The 17871-nt window shown below is 39.5% G+C and overlaps 1 protein-coding gene across 5 annotated transcripts; it reads right to left on the bottom strand.

Moving 5' to 3' along the window:
• Nucleotides 1–28: 28 nt before the first annotated feature.
• On the bottom strand, nucleotides 29–16534 carry ppp6r2b (protein phosphatase 6, regulatory subunit 2b). Of its 5 annotated transcripts, XM_085165189.1 has the most exons (27): nucleotides 16176–16534; nucleotides 14978–15049; nucleotides 14750–14820; nucleotides 14489–14644; nucleotides 14262–14360; nucleotides 13728–13914; nucleotides 12352–12489; nucleotides 12185–12250; nucleotides 11929–12041; nucleotides 11728–11841; nucleotides 11393–11513; nucleotides 10810–10971; nucleotides 10495–10728; nucleotides 10313–10377; nucleotides 10111–10226; nucleotides 9904–9989; nucleotides 9721–9798; nucleotides 9529–9626; nucleotides 9381–9438; nucleotides 9141–9262; nucleotides 8858–9027; nucleotides 8584–8740; nucleotides 6579–6661; nucleotides 6114–6324; nucleotides 5908–5931; nucleotides 5078–5203; nucleotides 29–3651 (listed from the first exon to the last, which is right to left on the bottom strand). In XM_085165189.1, the coding sequence occupies exons 4-27, from the start codon at nucleotides 14614–14616 to the stop codon at nucleotides 3618–3620; spliced, it is 2790 nt and encodes a 929-aa protein (XP_085021315.1). In that variant the 5' UTR covers nucleotides 14617–14644; nucleotides 14750–14820; nucleotides 14978–15049; nucleotides 16176–16534; the 3' UTR covers nucleotides 29–3617. The 5 variants fall into 5 exon arrangements, with proteins under 5 accessions (XP_085021315.1, XP_085021313.1, XP_085021314.1 ...); XM_085165187.1 differs by lacking the exon at nucleotides 14978–15049; XM_085165188.1 differs by lacking the exon at nucleotides 14978–15049 and having other exon boundaries at nucleotides 15886–16534.
• Nucleotides 16535–17871: the final 1337 nt, after the last annotated feature.

Consider the following 17871-nt stretch of genomic DNA (forward strand, 5'->3'; position numbering starts at 1 on the left):
CAGTAAGCGTCACACAAACAGAGGCGTATTTATCTTTGACATATTTATTAGGTTCATATCTGAATGTACAAGCTAAATTGACAACAGGTAACAGACACATTACTCTAAATGAAAAAAAGAACCCAAAAACAAAGACACCAGCATCAGTCCGCTTTACAAAAAAAGGCATTTAACCACACGGCTGTTTTTCCCACCACTCCCCCACACATCTGCACACACATGCCCTAATATAATAATACGCTATAATGTGAGAAAAACTTTGAAATGGTCTCAGTGTAAATAATAAGTAATTGGTAAGTAACAACTTCACACCCATTGTTTCTCAATAAAGTTCGGGGCACACACTGTGCAATACAGCGAATGCCCAAAAAGAGGTGAACGAGGCTAATGTGCAAACTTAATGGCACTTAGAGATGAATGCAACATACCATTATGCATAATGTGACAACATACCCGTAGCTAAAACACTCTCAAACTGAAGGGGGCACACAAACACGCATTAAATACACATACATACAAATGGTATAGGCCAGAAGCACTGCTTAGGCTTAGTGACTGGTGGGATGCCATATTCTGACCATGTGAACAACCCTGACAAACGCAGCCCTATTTTTCCTCTTTTAACCCTGACAACGAAGCGGTGCTAGCTCTGTGCAGTTTCACTTCAAACGGCTCAAAGCGGTGAACAGATAAAAGCAGAGGAGGAAGAAAGAGCTGTGATCTAAGACGAATCTTCAAAGTCTTTCTTTGACTTGTGGCATTCTCTTCTCCAGCTAATAACTCCATCACATGATTCACAAAGAAAAAAAAACACATGAGCAATGGATCAAACAAAGGCTGCTTCAGATAAATCTACACCTCTAAGACCACTGCAAGAAAAGAGGCTACTTCACAGATATGAAACCCAGTTGTACACTGGTGGGAAGACACACTTTGGCAGAAAGCATTGAAGAAAAAACAACAACAAAAAGATATTCTAAAGTGTCTACGTGATTCACTCGTCAAGTCAAACATTCCCATCGCTCTGAGGGAGGGAATTACGTAGGGGCGCTTAGCGCCACCAAATTAAAAAAATCAAAAACCAAAAAGTGCTTCTTGAAAAAGTGCTTTTAAAATAAATACAACAATCTCAGAGAATCGTTCCATAGGTATTAAATGCAATTTAATTCGACTCCTACCCTGAGAAAGAGAGAGACGAGGAGAAAGATGACGTAAAGGATGACTGTCTGGCACACACAGATTTTAAAGGATAATTCAGTACGTCACAACTTGGGTCACGTTTTCTTACGTATTGTGTTGTTTAATGTAATCTGATTATGACCAGACTGGATTAAACCGGTTAACTGTTTATAACAAGTATAGATTTGATGAAGCAGGAAAGATCAGACAGCTAACTTAATGGCGTGCCACCTCAGTGAGCACTGATGGTGTTGCTGCAACTAATGTTGACTTTCATTACCGACTCAAGTTTCACCCCCGGGAATTCTCGGCCTCTAGCAGTTCTATCGCACCTTTTTCTGCGTCTAGCCATTGCTCCACTTGTGCAAGAATGTGAGTAATGTTACACATTCCTGCAAGTGGCTGCAGACACTACACTGATCGACAGGAAGAACAAGACTGCTACCAAGTAAGCAAGAACGTAAACAATGCTGGATTTGAAATATCTACCAATGAATCTGCATTGCAAAAGGAAATGCACTCCAGACGTTTCTTAGAGAACAATGGGTTTTGGTGAATGACACTTGAGGTCACAATATTTCCTTTGTAAGTAAACTCCACTGGGCACCTCTAATCTGCCAAGTAAATTTAAGCATTTTGGTCTGACCAGTCTTTTGAAAATCCAAAATGAAGTTGAAGCAGGAAATGGAGCAGCTAAATTAGGCAACATTAATTTACCGATTATATAAACCTGTGCCTAATGTGCTTCTGTTGATTTATTATTGCTCTAACTAACACAATTGTTCAGATCCAGTTTAAATTAATCACCGTTGTTACAGTGGAAACATATGTGTACACAAACGATATGATCAAAAAGCAGTACATGGACTATTTTATTGTTTATCATTATTTTCCCCCGAATTTGACTATTTAAATGATGCAAAATGGGTTTAAATTTGATACATGGTGGAAATAAAGAAAAAAAAAAAGACCCAACAAGAATCATCCTCAAAGTAAACAAAATGGAAGACGTACCGTAGACAACCAACTCGTATTCACAGCATGCACACTCCTAAACTGCTATGTAGGAAGCATGTAGCAAAGAAACATGAACTGATGCTGGCCTATTAACCGAAACACAGACATCATTATTGCCTCATTTCGACAGTACGACACACATACGATACACACATCGCAACCTGCAAAACAACCGCCTTTCCGTACACTGGATTTATTCCAAAAATAGATATGATGTTTATATATATATACTGTTTACATTTATATTACGTTTACAGATTACCAAGAAGAGCCACAACCTAATACAGGTTCAAATTTCACAATATTACATTTAAACAGCTCTGAGGGTGGTATGAACTTATATGTGGGCTGCCATTTTTTTCCTTTTTTGTTTTGTTTTTTTGCATCTAGATATGGTTGTTTACACTTGTGTGTGTATGGCACTGTGTGTCTGCGTGTGTGTTACACAGGTGTGCTTTCTTTCTATCTGCATACCTCTCCTTTGACCTGAGAAACGTACTCTGTACCTCAGACAGAGCTCAAACACACACGCCGGCACACACGTCTATACACATGGACACAACAGTACACACACACACGCGCACACACGTACCCCTAAACTACTTGAATCTTTCAGGAGGAGGAAGTGACACACGCGAGGCCCCCAAATCCAATGCTCCAAACTAACAAATAGAGAGCACTTGCGCGTCATGTGATCCAAGGAGATAAAAACTTACTTGAAATGATCAGATAAGTCGCATATTTGCTATAATGACCTGTCTGCCCGGCACGAAGACTGAAATGTTGAACACAAAATGGCAGCTAGCTAGCTTTGCAAGCATCTTGGCGTCTGTAATCTTGGCTGATTATTTGAATGCTTTTTGTTACTAAAGTGTAAACAGTCAAATGCTCTCCTAGAAAACAGAAAAAAATCCACTGGAACATATTTATACCTGGAGAGCAGACAGACCCAAATAATCTGAAATCCCGGTGCTTAATTTAATAAAATGTCAAATTTCAGAATAGGGTGTTTTCTTAACATTAAAAGTGCAGCTGGCACATCAGCAGATCCCGACAGATAAAGGTGTTTACATTTCCAAGTTTAATGGGAAAGAAATTCATCTTGAAAAAGTTCGTATGTAACACAGTTTGGCTTTGGTGTGCCTGGCACAATGAAATGTTTTTATAAAACACACAATTCTTTTTGAAGCGGTTCATTTATAATGATGTCGTGAAGGCGCATTAGAGACATCACTAGTACCCATTTGTTGATTTCTGGTATCCATTATAAATACTGCTCGAGCTCTGCACTAAGGATCTTCCATTCACTTACATGTCTTTTAGACACAAACGAGGGTATTGATGGGCTGCTAACAGGAAGCAAAGGTGGCGTGGCTGTGTGTTGAATGATCAGGTATGAAGTGGGTTCCTGCACCACTTCGTTAGGCCGGTCCATTAGCGGGGGACTGCATCTCTCTGTCAGTTAAAAAAAGAAAGAGAGAATTCAGACGAGTTGGTTTCCTTGTGGCTACTGTTGCTGTGCATGTCAAACGACACTGGCACATTCAAGTTTGGAAATCCAGCTTGTTATCATTACCTTAGCACAACACCAAGGCTTTAAATCCAAAACCAACAGGTAATATCATGATGGGTGTGTACATCATGATATGTACACACCCATCATGTGTACATATCATGTACACATTTTATGTACAGTCTATTTGTTCACTAGCCCATATTTTCACCTAAAGGAAGGAGAGATGATCTACAAGGAAATCAATTTTTAAATTTTTTTTTTTTTTAAAATGGACAAGAGAGTAGGAAAATGGACTATAATATGCACTGTGGCTGCAAAGAAAATTCAACCGTAAAGCTACAGAAAAATCTTAATCTTGTGAATTCATGACCATCACAAATGCACCATTCCTTGGACTCTACAATATGTGCTGCTGTTTGTTTCTAACATGGCAGCTGAACATTAGAAACCTTTAAAAATATAACCTTACAAACAGTTCTGACATTGTTCCACACATCCTCTTATTGCCTCCCTGTAGTTTTTTTGCCAGATCAAAGTGAAATTAATTTTATTTGTTGAATAACTAACCTGTATTCTATTAATTGATTTTCCAGCTGTGCAAAGGGGTCATTACAAAAGATTAGAACCAAGTATAATTTAACTTATGCTTATATATTATACAAATTTTAAATTCATTTATATATTTTCTTCATCACATGGTGAATACATGTAATAACTTTGCAACTGGGATTTATTCAGTGCTCAGCAGGTTGCATGTGTACAACATATTCCTTCAGCATGTAATCTATATTGCACTTGTGTCACATGTGACATGTGTCTCTAAAAAATAGATCTTTAAAAAGAAAAATTTGTACCATTTACATACTTCATAAACTTTCATTTGTTCTAACTGTAATTTGGGGTTAAGTAACTTTTACTAAAGAAAGAAAAACTGCTTAACTACAACAACTACAGGGTATCCATCTACAGCCTATGCAATGCTGCTGTATGTTGTTGTATGACAGAAACTAAATTATTCAACAAAGAGGCCAAAAATCTCCCATTTCTGGAATTGTAAATCACCACAACAGTCCTGTAAGTGATGTAAAATGGTTTATTTTTGGCTGCCCTGGATGTAGATAAAAAATTCATGATTTAATACTCCTTAAAGCTTCTAAGAAAAATCAAAAAGAAATGCAGCCAATTAGATATGATAGGTTACACCTCTGTTCTTGAGGTCAGAAATGTGCGTAGGTTGTGCGGTGACTCGTCAAAGAGCTCTCCCATAAAGAGGTGCTTTGACAGGGATGAATCACTGATGCAATGTTTGGTGATCTCATCCCTCCTTTATTCATCTCTATACAAAACACACAAATGCAAACTTACTGTGTAACAGCAGCTGCCTGGTTAGCCGAATCAGCAGTAACTGGGCTGGAACTGTTCCCATGTTGCTTTCCTTTTTCACCTTTGCCACTTTCTTTATCGTTAGCGAGCCCTTCCACTGGCACGTCGCTGAAAAAACAAAACAAAACAAAACAAGAATTACAGCTTTAGCTAAGAAAAAACAAGTGACAGCTGAACTGAGTACTGTAGATGCTCCTTTCTGCTGCTTGCTAAATTGTCTCCATCTGCTCTGATCTGTGGCCTCTGTCCCCGCTGTCCACTGTGTTCAGATCGGGACTGATTTAACTCCAGCATGCTCGTTGGTGCACTGTTAGTAATTTGCTAATGTACTGGTTTGTTAGGATGTTGATCAATAGGATAGGTGGCAACCTTTATTCATAGCATGCTATCCAACAGACTGTTAGTGGTGAGGGTTCTCTGAATGAAAAATCATATCGAGCCCTAATGTTATGATTAAAAATAAAACCAAAATATCACATCATTACAATCAGCACTAATATGCTACTCTTCTCTCATCATTATACTGTATAAAACAAGTAAGGTAACAAATAGTCAACCATCTTTTATTTTATAAATGCACAGTGAATTTCTGTTATATTTGAGAATCACAGAGAATACAGAGACTCTACAAGTCACCAGGTTGGAGTTAGTGGATTTTCTTTTTTATGAATTAGGCTTGGCCTGAATTATGCCATAAGGAATCATTACTCCTCATCCTGTTAAATGCAACAAGCAAAACACATCTTAAATCCTCAACACAACTCCAGGAAGCATTCCACACTTCAGAGCACAGGACCTCAAGCACAACATACCGTCTGACTGCAGGTCTGAATACTCTGGAGTCAAGGGGAGATGAGAAAGGAGGGAACAAACAGGGGGAGGAGGATAATCAGAAAAAAAGCAGAGAAGGGGAAGCAAAATTGTACAGGAGAGAAAAGGGAAAGGAGGGCTTTATCAAAGCCTGGCACACTGGACCAGACAGAACAGGAGCTCCCTATTTGTGTGAGAGAATGTGCACCTGCTGAAGACTGCCCTCTCATTTTTGGCGTCAACGGTGAGCCGGATGGTCTCCTTGCCAGCACCTGTGGTGATGGTCTCTGTGGTGACCGTCTCACTGGATGTGGATTCTGTCTTTTTTTCTTCCTCATCGCTGTCGGAGCTGCTGGAGGAGGAGCTGTCTGATGCCACTAGTGGTGCTTTCCTTGCCACGCAAACACTCCACACACACGCTGTTGATATTAACAGGAAAGAAACAGTTTGTAAAATTGATGCATGGTTATCTGAAAAGCTTACCTGCCATAAAGTTAACCAACTGACTGATAGAGATGTTAGAGGCCTTGTCATTTAGATATCCTTCCTGTGGACCATGATATATGGAGTTGAATAGAAATACAGTGGAGACTTTTTACCATTTCTGTAGTTTTTTTATGTTTGAGTGAAGTGTTACAAAATATTCACAGTCAGTCATTCTGAGGCTACTTACGGTTTTGGTTTGGTTTGGGGATGTCTGATCCACTGAGCTCTGAGTCCACAGGTGAGCTGCATCTCGGGCCCGTTTCAGAGCTGCTGGACATAAGTCACACAAATAATAAAACAGAGAGAAAATGCACAGCATCTAACAAACTACACACACCCTTTGTATGTGGAGGTTGTATTTGTTTACCTGTGATACTTGTAAAATCAGATGCAAAATCAATGACTAGGAAAAGGCACTCAGTTTGTTCACAACAGCTAGCAAAGAACACAGTATGGCACTGCATGCGAATGTAGAGTAGAAGCCAAATCGCATAAACGATTTAATGATAATAATAATAATGGATTGGATTTATATAGCGCTTTTCAAGGCACCCAAAGCGCTTTACAATGCCACTATTCATTCACTCTCACATTCACACACTGGTGGAAGCAAGCTACGGTTGTAGCCACAGCTGCCCTGGGGCAGACTGACAGAAGCAAGGCTGCCATATGCGATATGGCAGTGTTCCCCACAACACTGCCATATTTGTGTTCCCCACAACAGCTCAAGCTTTCAATGATTTAAACTAACACAAGTTAATATGTTAATTAGGGCTGTTCGATATAACGATATATATTGGATGACGATGTAAAAACGTCTATCGTTTAATTTTACGCTATCATTTGTTTTGTGGTGTCTCATGGTTTTGATGGTCACTGTAGTGGCTATATTAATTTCTTAAAGTTCTCTCTTTCTCTTATATTTAATATAACCACACTACGGACGGACAAGCGCCTGTTTTTATGGGTTGTCGTTAGCAACAACGATGGTAACGCCATCGCATGTCTGCTTGTTTATTTTCCACATAAACCTTTCACAATAAAGCTCAAGATCCTGTTGAGAATTTTCAAAATAAACTGAATCATGTGAAAAAGTATGCAGAGTATTGATGGATGAGAAGCAAAAAAAAGAGTCGTCAGGTGCTAACAAATAAACCTTAGAGTCAAATGTTAGAACAGGCTTTCCCCGCAGCACACCTGTAATAAATACTCACAAAGAAAACGGCGGCCGTTACAACCTATGTCTAAAAATGTATAGTTTCATGCATCGGTTAAAACACTCGACTCCAGGTACACGAAGCCCAGCTGGAAACACTTCACCTACCCGAGATTCACAGAATTTACAGAAAATATTAAATTTTTTGTGATTTATATCGTTATCGGACGATAGATGTTTTATATTGGGATATGAGATTTTGGTCATATTGCACAGCCCTAATGTTAATCTAACAAAAGTTTTCATGTTATTAATCTGTACTGCCCCACAATGCTGTAAACAGGGACCCTGCCACTAATGACAGATGCATCAATGTTGAAAGGCTTATTAGCTATCACCTTTGATAATGAATACCTTGTCTACTTCACCTCTTAAAGAATCCACCAATCCAGATCAAAAATCCAGAGAAAAGTAATAAAGTCTCAAGAAGATATAACATCTGTAAAGCAAAGTTCTGCCTTGGACTTGCTGTTTATAGTGATTGGAATAGCCTACAACAGAATGTGCACTGTATGGAAAAAAAAACTTGATATGGAAAAGTCCATATCTTTTTTTTTTTTTCTTTTTTTTAAGAGCCGATCTAAATAGTTTCAAATAGAAAAATTATGCACAGTGTTCAGTGTTGGTGAACATATCCTAACAGTACTGGTCATGTGACTAAAATGGTTTGTCGTTAGTTTTGAACACAAATGTTCTCCTTTGCACTACCACTGCAAAAAACGTGTCACTGGGCAGGAAGGAAAAACTGTTTCATTTTGTAATATTTTTTAAAAAGAAAAACACATGGTATTTTTTTTAGTTTTACTTCGAGTTTCCACTGAAAAGTACGTCTTTCTATCATAGAAAAAAAAATTATGCCAAATGAGAATTTCCTTTAAATAAAATATTAATGATCACGAGATATATAGTCTTATAATTATAATTAGATGCTTTTTAGACACTGAACTCTCCTTAGATATAATGCACCCAAACTCACCAGCAAAAAGGCTGAAAGTCTGTGAACTTGGCCCATCCCTTCTCCTCAGCCTCTGTTGCAGCTGGCTGAGACACTGGAGTGTCCCAGGCTGAGAAGCCCGCTCCTGCTGCAGGAGCCTTTGAATTCACTTCTCCAAAGTCTGCTACCCATCCAGTGCCTGAAAAAAAAACAAGAGTATACATACATGACATGTGACACTTAAAACCTGCTTTAGACCTAAAATACAACTACGGCAAAACAATTATACATGATTACACGATATATCATATCTCACTCGTTGCTGCCTCGGTCTGGTCCGGACTTGCAAAAGGGTCCAGATCATATTTAGGGTCTTCTCCTTCGTCAGAGTCTGAGTCTGCTGCTCTGCTGGAGCTCTCACAAGTTTCTGTCATGTCACAGGTCTTACTGGTTGCTTGGCTTTGGGAGGACTGTGACCCACCAAACCTTGAAACATATGAAATTTGCACGGAATACAAAACTTTAACCATCATTTTGAAGCAAAATAATGATAATAATAAAGATGTTGAGAGCATCTTTATTTAAAGCCATGTGGTTACCTGTTCCGGGACTTGGCTTGTGTTGCATAGTTAATCTCCTTCTCCTCCCAGATGTCCTCCTCCTCATCATCAAAGGGCTGAATCCTCTCTTTGGAACAAGCCTCAAATACAGCTGTGTTAGCCTGCACAAAAAACAAACAAAATAATTAGCTGTCAGGTTTGTTTTCTGAGCTTCGGTGCCTAAAAACAAAATTTTAAAACCCCTTTGTTGATTTTAAAACCCCTTTAAAATCAACTTACACTGTCATGGCCAGCATCAATATTGATATTAATCTCTGCAATCCGATCAAAAGTTGCCCTGCAAAAAGAACCAGGATTCACACCCTCAGCACACACACGAGTGAAATAAGAATAAACCATCACTTGAGAAAAATGTCAGCTAATTTACCCAATGCTGTCATCATGATCAGTGAACTCCTCATCATTGAAGCCAAACTGATCCACAAAGTTAGCTGTCATCTGCTGGATCTGGTAGTCTGAAAAGGCCTAAAAACAGATCAAAACAAATATAATTACAGCACAAAAGCCCATAAGAGAAGCAAGAAATATTTTAAATATGTGCTTATGTGTGTGTGCATACCTGCTGTATTGTCAGTTCTTTGGGGAAGGGGCTCTCCATATCATCCTCTGAGGAAGGACGAGGGTTCCCAGTGCCAACCTTAACATGGAAAGATCAACACTTGTGCAGTGCTTAAAACTCTGAATGTGTGTGTAATGAAAAACAGGTTCTTAATTCTACAGATGTGCACGAATTAGGATTTACCAGGTCTATGGTGTTCTTTCTGTTGGTCTCAGACAGCGTTTGATCTACAAAGGTTTCCCAGCGCCCTCTGTAGTCCTCTGGCAGCTCTACATGCAAACACACAACAGCAGCATTATGAAAGCCATAACCCAGTTTGGTGTGAATCGTGGTAGTTACTGCTTTCTTCCACACAGAAATGAGTCCATGTGTCCACAAACACATACACACCTGCGATGAGGCTACTGATCTGGGTGTGAACCGGGCCTTTCTCCAGATTGTGCACCACTGTGTTGGCGATCCTGGTCAGATGCCCCATGTAGCCTCGTCGCATACCACGATCTGACCTGAACAAAGAGATATGACACTTGGAGAAACCCAGAGATTACCGCCAATTGCCACAAATTAACGTAAAGATCTCAAAGTTACTTACTGAACTTTATCATTTTCTTCCCAAGCCTCTAGAATCCTTTGGACAAGGTGGCAGTGCTGAAACAACTTGGGAAACAAAAACATTGAGTCAATCAGCTATTTATTTATTCCCAAAGAAATGCCACATTGCCCATTCTTGTAGATCAACCCTTCTACTTCACAAATACAAGCAGAGACACTCACATGAGTCACCATTAGGTTATGAGCAGAGTTTTCAGATCTGTCTGATAGTTCAGAAGTCGGGGTCTCGTTCAACTCCTGTTCTGGTGATGCATCTGAATGAGGCTTGACTTTTTCCTGGGTAACCAAGCCAGGCTGAAGTCTCATTTCGTGGGCACAGGGCCGGACGATAGCAGCAACACAAAGCTCCACTTGGAGATGCAGAAAGTTGTTCCAGGTGTACTTGAAGAACAGGTCCTGTATTTTTCAAAGGGGTATTTAACACGTAATGTTTTCTCAACATAAATAAATTGTTAAAAGTGAAGCAGATTTTCTCACCAGAAGGAGGTTCAGTGTATTGAGTCTGCAGAGTTCCTGTGCTACGACTGCGTGGCTAGCAGAGCTGGTATAAAGCAGAGAAGCCACTAGTCTGGCTACGTGCAGACGCGTGTTCCCCAGCGGTTCCTCCAGCACACCCAAAGTCGTCAACATAGGCTCTCGCTACACGGATAAAAGGCAGAAGAATTTGGGGAAACACGATCTAGAGGTTTTTGTTTTGTTATACAGGTCTCTACAACAACGGCATGTAAACAGCAGAGACTCAAACATACCTGATAAAGAAAGAGGCTGGTGGAGCAAGCAAAAGAAAGCCTGCGTCATGCAGCATGACTTGAGCTAAAAGAGCTTGCACTTTTATACTGCGCAATTTCATCATTTTTGAAACTGAGCACTAACACCTTGATGAAATACACAGGGGATTCCTGATTTTCCATACAAAATGGAATGTATGTGGACAGACTGAATTTATCGATACCTGATTTCCTAAAAGCCCGTTCTCGCCTAGGGAAACTCTCACACAACAATCTTAAATACCTACAAGCGGCTACATTATCATTCATCATAGATAAACTTGTTTATGTACCTTGGGCGGCTCCAGAAGTAGCTGGTGGAAGTGTATCAAGTGTGGCTGGATGGCCAACAAAATACTGCTGTTAACAGTGTAGCTTCTCTCAAATCCCTGAGCATCCATTACACCATCCACCCTGCCATAAAGACAGAGGAACAAAAACAGAAAACTCAAAATAGATGTTGGGAAGGCTTAATAAATAGGGATATAAAATAAACTTTAACAAATGTTTAAAAAGAGAATAAAATGCCCAAATTTTAAATGAGAAGGCTTGTCAGAGAGCTTTGTAAAGAGAAACTTAACTGGAATAGCTTCACACTGTTAGAAATTGTTCAAGGTTTCTCACTTACACAGGCCTCCTGATCTCCAGTAAGGTCAGAAGAACCTGAATCCCGTTGACGATACAGCTCTCAGTTCTCTCTCCTGAGAACATATTCTGCAATAACTGCTCCACGCACTCCTGCCTGTATAAACAAAACAGAGTACGGTAGTATCGCTGCATCCTGTTTAGAGAGCATAAACTTGCGTGCATGTGAGTCTTTCCAACTTACGATTCAAGCACAGTCAGCAGTGGGTCAGGCTGTGAAATCTCTTGGAGCTGACTGGCCTGGTCTCTGCTCAGACGAATGATATCACACAAAGTCTGCGATGCATTTGACTGCCTCTGTGTTGGGGAAAAATCAAACAAACAACAATCACATCTGGACACTCAGTCTTATGAATGGTTTCGTTGTGAATGATAGCAATTGCACACTTTTAAAGACAAAAATATTTGTTAAATTTCAAAACTATGAAATTCTCCACTACCTCTTCATCCCTCTCAGGGTGAATGAGCTCTATGAGTCTCTGGGCCAGTTTTTGTTCATTCAGCCACTGTTGAGAAAAATATTGCTTTACAACTAGACAAAAAATAATAATTTAAAAAAAAATCAGATTTATGTGAAATTCTGAATGTGGGTCTATTTGTCTCGTACAGTAAGTGTCTCCAGTCGTAGAGGCGGTGGCTCCACACAGCTGATAAGGCGTAGGAGCACATCCATCATGGCTGACGTGTCAATATGCTTCAGGACCAAGGAAAGAAATCCATCCTTCTTCTGCAGGAAACTAATCACCTAAACAGTACAGAAAGAAGAGAAAATAATGATTATACAAAACAGGAAACTAAGAGAATGGGATAAGGAGCTTGTTGTCAAACAAGTGGTATTATTTCTCAAGACTGACTCGCGCTGGATAAATGTGACACTATTTCCCAAACGATATACTGCTATTTGAGCAATACAACTTGAAATGCAATAAAATCTAACACTGTGGGTGACAGACCGTAGTACAAAGACAGATAAACCATTATACACACACACACACACACACACACAAATGCAAATGATTACATAACAAATGTTTCTATTACGCCATCTTCCCTGTGCAATATTTGTTTAACTTCAAGGCTGGGATGAGACGAGAAAATAACAACGTTTTACAATTTGGAAAGAGAGGTACCTCAGTTTAAACCATATCTATTTAATTTGTGTTATATACTGGAATATTTATATTTGAGCTATTTATATATATTACAGCCTTATTATTATTTTTTATAACATATTGTAATGTTTAATTAAATTTGTTACTGTTCTTAATGCGTTGGAGCAACTATAACCACATAATTTCAAGTATTCTGATTCAGATTCAGTTCAATTATGATTCAATTCATCATGAACAGCTGTTCAGGTTGTACCCTGTTTCACCCGGTGACAGCTGGGTTAGCCCCCTGCCCCAGTGACTGTCCCTTATGGCCATGAGATAGGTGAGATAGTTGCCTTACTTAAAGTCTTAAAAAGCTACTCTAAAAAATCTGAAACCCCTCAACAGAATCAAATGAGCTTCTATTCACAAACACAAATATATACAGAGTTCAGAGCAAATGAAATGTAGAGGTAATAAGCTTTCTTTATGTTTTAGTTGTCTTAATACAAGCAGGAATGTTAGCCTTAAATGGAAGACTATATAAGCTGCAGTCCAGCCATTCATTTTTGAGTTAAGTTGTTTTGGACAATGATGGTTCACTAAAATAATTCCCTTCTGATACGGGACAGTTTTGATTATGTGTTACTTCATAAACAAGCAATCTTACACTAAAATCATCAACTCGGACACTAAAAGGGTAAAACAAACCATGCATGTTGGCACCTCAAAAGAAACAGAATTTTAAAACAATTTTGGGTGAAAGTACATTTTTGTGAGTATTTTCCATTAACTTGCCTCAGACTTATTAAATGAAAACAACATCACAAAAATGTAACTGTCATCTTTACTAAGCATGCCCTTTTGATGTAGCGGTGTACGTGTGTGTTACCTGCTCAGTCTTCCGTGTGATGAGGTTCCCAATAGTTTTGCTAAAGAAGGACGCCAGGAGGGGGTTAAGTGGGGATGGCTGCTCCAGGAAGGCATACACGCTTTCCAGCAGTGGTTCCTCATTACCCAGCTTATCATTGATCACTCCCACGTCACTTGTCAGCAGCTCACATGCTATATTTGGATACCTGTTGTAAATGGCATGGACATATATTGCAGTAAAGTGATGAAGGAACAAAATTATTGCTATATTTTCCACTTCAAAGAAAAAACAAAACAAGATAAAATTATCTGGACAGGACTTTCATTGGTTTGCTGGCAACCGGGCAATTAAATAGTTTTGCTAATTTAAGGGAATCATTTCTGTTCTTTTAGTCGGATTAAAAACATTGTTTAAGAAAATCTGAATCCTCTTAAAATTCAGGCTCATCTACAAAGTGGCTGGTAACGGATGTAATGCAGTGCAGCACCAGGAATATATTTTTACCCTGAATATAATAAACTACATTAGAATATTCTACACAACAGCACCTACTTGAAGCGCTTTGTCTCCTCTACACCAGTAGGAGGCTCTGTAGTAATCAGTCGAACCAGCTCCTGCATGCTCTGGTCTTGGCACAAGAACACAAGAAGCCTGCAAAACCACAACGGGTGACATAAGAAGCACAACTTATTAATTTAGTAAGCATTACAGCAAAGGTGATTGATTATGCGAAATGTGGTAATAATTTGCAGCTACACCAAAGTAGACATTAAACAGACCTCCTGTTTTGGGCCTTGCACTCCTGCAGCACATCCTCCTCATCCATGAGCTCAGCGAGAGTGACATCCTCCTTGTCCAGTAAAGCCTCCAGATGAGAAGATGTGTGTAAATCAAACTTCCAAAACATGACTGACGTCACCGTAGCATACACTCTGCTGTTGAGCAAAAGAGGATGTGGTGCAGAGATAAGCAACAGGATGGTGTAGAATGCATGCAAAAGTTAATTTTTGATTTAGTTGAATTTATTTATGAATGCTTACATTTGGACAAGGAGAAGTATACTCAGTTGGATCTTGCTAAAGAGCCATTTGCCTCACAGACACTGTGCAACCTGTACATCAGAGACAATATTCATTTGAGTATAGCGAAGGTGGAAACACACCCACTTTACTCATTCTAAACACCAGACGCACCAACCCAGCAGAGTTGCCTTCAACCCAAAAAAGGGAAGCAACAAAATGAACAACAAATGTTGGAGAATCATTTACGGTAATATCGCCTCTGCCTTCTTCAGAGCTAGATGAAGGGCTGAACTCAGGCTAAGAGGCTTGGACTCCTCTCTGGAAAGAACAGGAAGCAATGCATCTGTAATTGAGTTACTGCTGCTCATTCGTGTATTAACATTAACCACTTTGCTTAGGGAAGGGACTCACACATGCACTTGCATCAGCAAAGAATGATTGGAGATAAGAAAGATGCACACACTGACCCTTTGGTGACATAAATGCATGGGTATGGGAGGTTTCTGGGAGCTAGCAAACTTGAGTCTAGGTGTGGTGGTGATGACAGCTGAATATTGTAAGAGGCAGGAAATGTTGCCTGCTTTGTTAAGGCTTTAAATATTCACCTAAAGCCACCCCCACCCCGCAAACTAAACCAAATCAGACCACACTTTGTACGAAGCATCCATCATGAGTCCATTATCTCTTAGATGCAAACACATGTTTACAAACAAACTCTCGTCAACGCGAGAAAACAAGAGGGTAGCGTATCGTTTTACAGCACAAAATATGGCTGGAAATAACTTACACATATCTAGAGACCATTAAAAGTAGTTGCATAACATTGAACGGTGTCGGAGTCCGCCACCCTTGCGTACACATCCCTTGAACAAACACGCAGGGGATAAACAGGTGTCTCGGGAATCTGGGTTTACAGATTCGTCATTGCCATCTGTGGATTTTAAAATTTAATACAACAGCATAACCGTGACAGGCCTGTCAAGACGTCCTAAGAGCAGCTGTAAACGGTTACTTTGATCTGTTAGCGGACTTTAGTTATAACAGGGTAACAGTCATGTCAGCGTGGAGCCGTGTTAGATAGCGAATCCTTGCATTTAACTCCACGTTAACTTATCTCCTTTATCACTGTGTCTCCCTTAACCACTTTCACTTACCTTGACTGCAGATCGTAAAGCAGCCCGCTAGCAAAGCAAGCAGTGCCACAGTCGAGTTGCTAACAACCCCCCCACCGCCCCCCCTCCAAAAAAATTATGTCTTACTGGAGACAAACCACATTCAGATTAAAGCTAATATAGGTCAGTATTTATCGCCGCTGATGAGCTAGGTGGTCGGACGACGTGCTCCTGATTCAGACCTAGCTTGAAGTCACCGTCTTCTGATCGCTTGCACAGGCTTTACGTTGGGCTACACATGTTTACCTCCCAAAAAGACATACCACCGTTACCTTTGAGCCATTGTTTAATCTGTGGACATCTGGAAGCTGAACTGCAACTCGGCGACTTTGGTTGTCAGGTCACTCAGAGGCCCATTGCAGCCTATTCAGGGCTGCGCTGTTAGCTTAACGATACTACCCTTTCCACCGGCTGCAATGTCATTTACACAGCCGTGTTACTCGGCGGCTAGCTCTGCTGCTGCTGGGAGGGCTGTGTTGACACGGTGTAAATTATTATTCAGGAGTCCAAGGACCAAATGGGAAAAAATAACATAAAAATAGTCAGGTTTGGAAATCAAAATGGCGACTACCTAAAACCTAAACGTAATCAAAAAGTTCGGCTGTCCATCAACTGTGTAAACATCCAGTAAGTCCATATTTATCTGCTGTCATCAAGCACTGCAGCAACATTTAACATTCACATCCATGCTCTCAAACATTTTTTTTTCTTTATGAAAATAAACACTTTAAGTTTAAAACTGGGGTGAAGAATGCAATAATGCATACATGAGCATTTATTTAATATTGCAGGAAAATGATTTAGTTGTGCACGTAAAGTAAGCGACAAGTGCAGGGACTGTCTTTATGTTTCCGGCTTGATTTTTTTTTTTTTTTTACAAAAACTCACACCTGAACATGTCCCTGTTCTACCTGCACATGAATTCCTACTGTATAGGGTTAGGGGTCTGAATATTCATTAATTATATTTTGTCTTAAGCTGCACCGTGGAGCTGTATCACAGGGTGGAGTCACTTGTTTCAGTATGCTTGTTTCAGTTTAGGTTTTATTGCTCTGAAAAATGTTTAGTTTTGCTTTAGTTTATTATGAATACACGAGTTACTCTCAGACAAGCTTTCTTTATTCTGCTGTTAAGGCAATTTAAAAGCCACGGTTGAGGAAATATGCTGCACACCAATCTGTCTAGTAACTCAGTTTCTTTTATATTTATCATACCATTGCATGGACTGGTTTATGTATGCATATAGAATGAGATAAATATACAGCAGAAAGGAGAGGAATAGTCTGCATTGTGTCAAATGCAAGACTACTTGGTCAGCATGTGTTATGGTTTCCTTCTTGTGTTGTGCAGGTAGTCATTCCTGTGCCAAAGCTCATGTTTTTGGTTCCTTTGTGCAGTATGCTCCATAAGTTCTTTTTGCTTGTGGTTTCTTGTATATATAGTCTGGGCTTCCGTTGCTTGTTTACTGGCTTCTTTTTTAAAAGAAGAAGAAGAAGAAAACGTTATCAGGCTTAGAGCCACTTGTAGTTATTAAGATTTAAGTCTAGTAAAAGCAGAAGAAAATGCATGAAAGGATGGAAAATCTTCACACTGACTGATATTTGATCAGTGATCTTGTTAAAATTACATTTATGTTGTGTCAGCCTAACAGCTATTAAGCATAGGCTCAGCTTAAATAAAGACTGCAGGGCTTAGAGCTGTTGAGCATGGTGGTATTATGGTACACTCAAAGTTCTAAAAGAAAATAATCATAACATATAATAAGTGCGGAAAATGTATCTTCTGGGACATATTTTTAACCAGATTACCAATATGCAAAGTGTGACTTTCATGCTTTAAACAAACATGCTTTAAACATGCTTTAACACAGTCCCTAATGTATTTTCTAGCACTAAATACAATAAAGTTTCGGGTGGTCACTTTTTGGTAAACACACACAAAATTGGTCATTAATTACATGTATATCAT

Source organism: Neolamprologus multifasciatus, chromosome 7, assembly GCF_963576455.1.
Source record: "Neolamprologus multifasciatus chromosome 7, fNeoMul1.2, whole genome shotgun sequence".
Lineage (NCBI taxonomy): Eukaryota > Metazoa > Chordata > Actinopteri > Cichliformes > Cichlidae > Neolamprologus > Neolamprologus multifasciatus.

Excerpts from the sequence above, each read along its gene's own strand:
- ppp6r2b (XM_085165187.1), bottom strand. The coding sequence starts at position 14,616 with ATGTTTTGGAAGTTTGATTTACACACATCTTCTCATCTGGAGGCTTTA. Across the intron at positions 12,251-12,351 it reads TACGACTGGAGACACTTACT|TGGCTGAATGAACAAAAACT; the intron begins GTACGAGACAAA and ends TTTTCTCAACAG. Across the intron at positions 9,263-9,380 it reads TTGATGCTGGCCATGACAGT|GCTAACACAGCTGTATTTGA; the intron begins GTAAGTTGATTT and ends TTTTTTGTGCAG.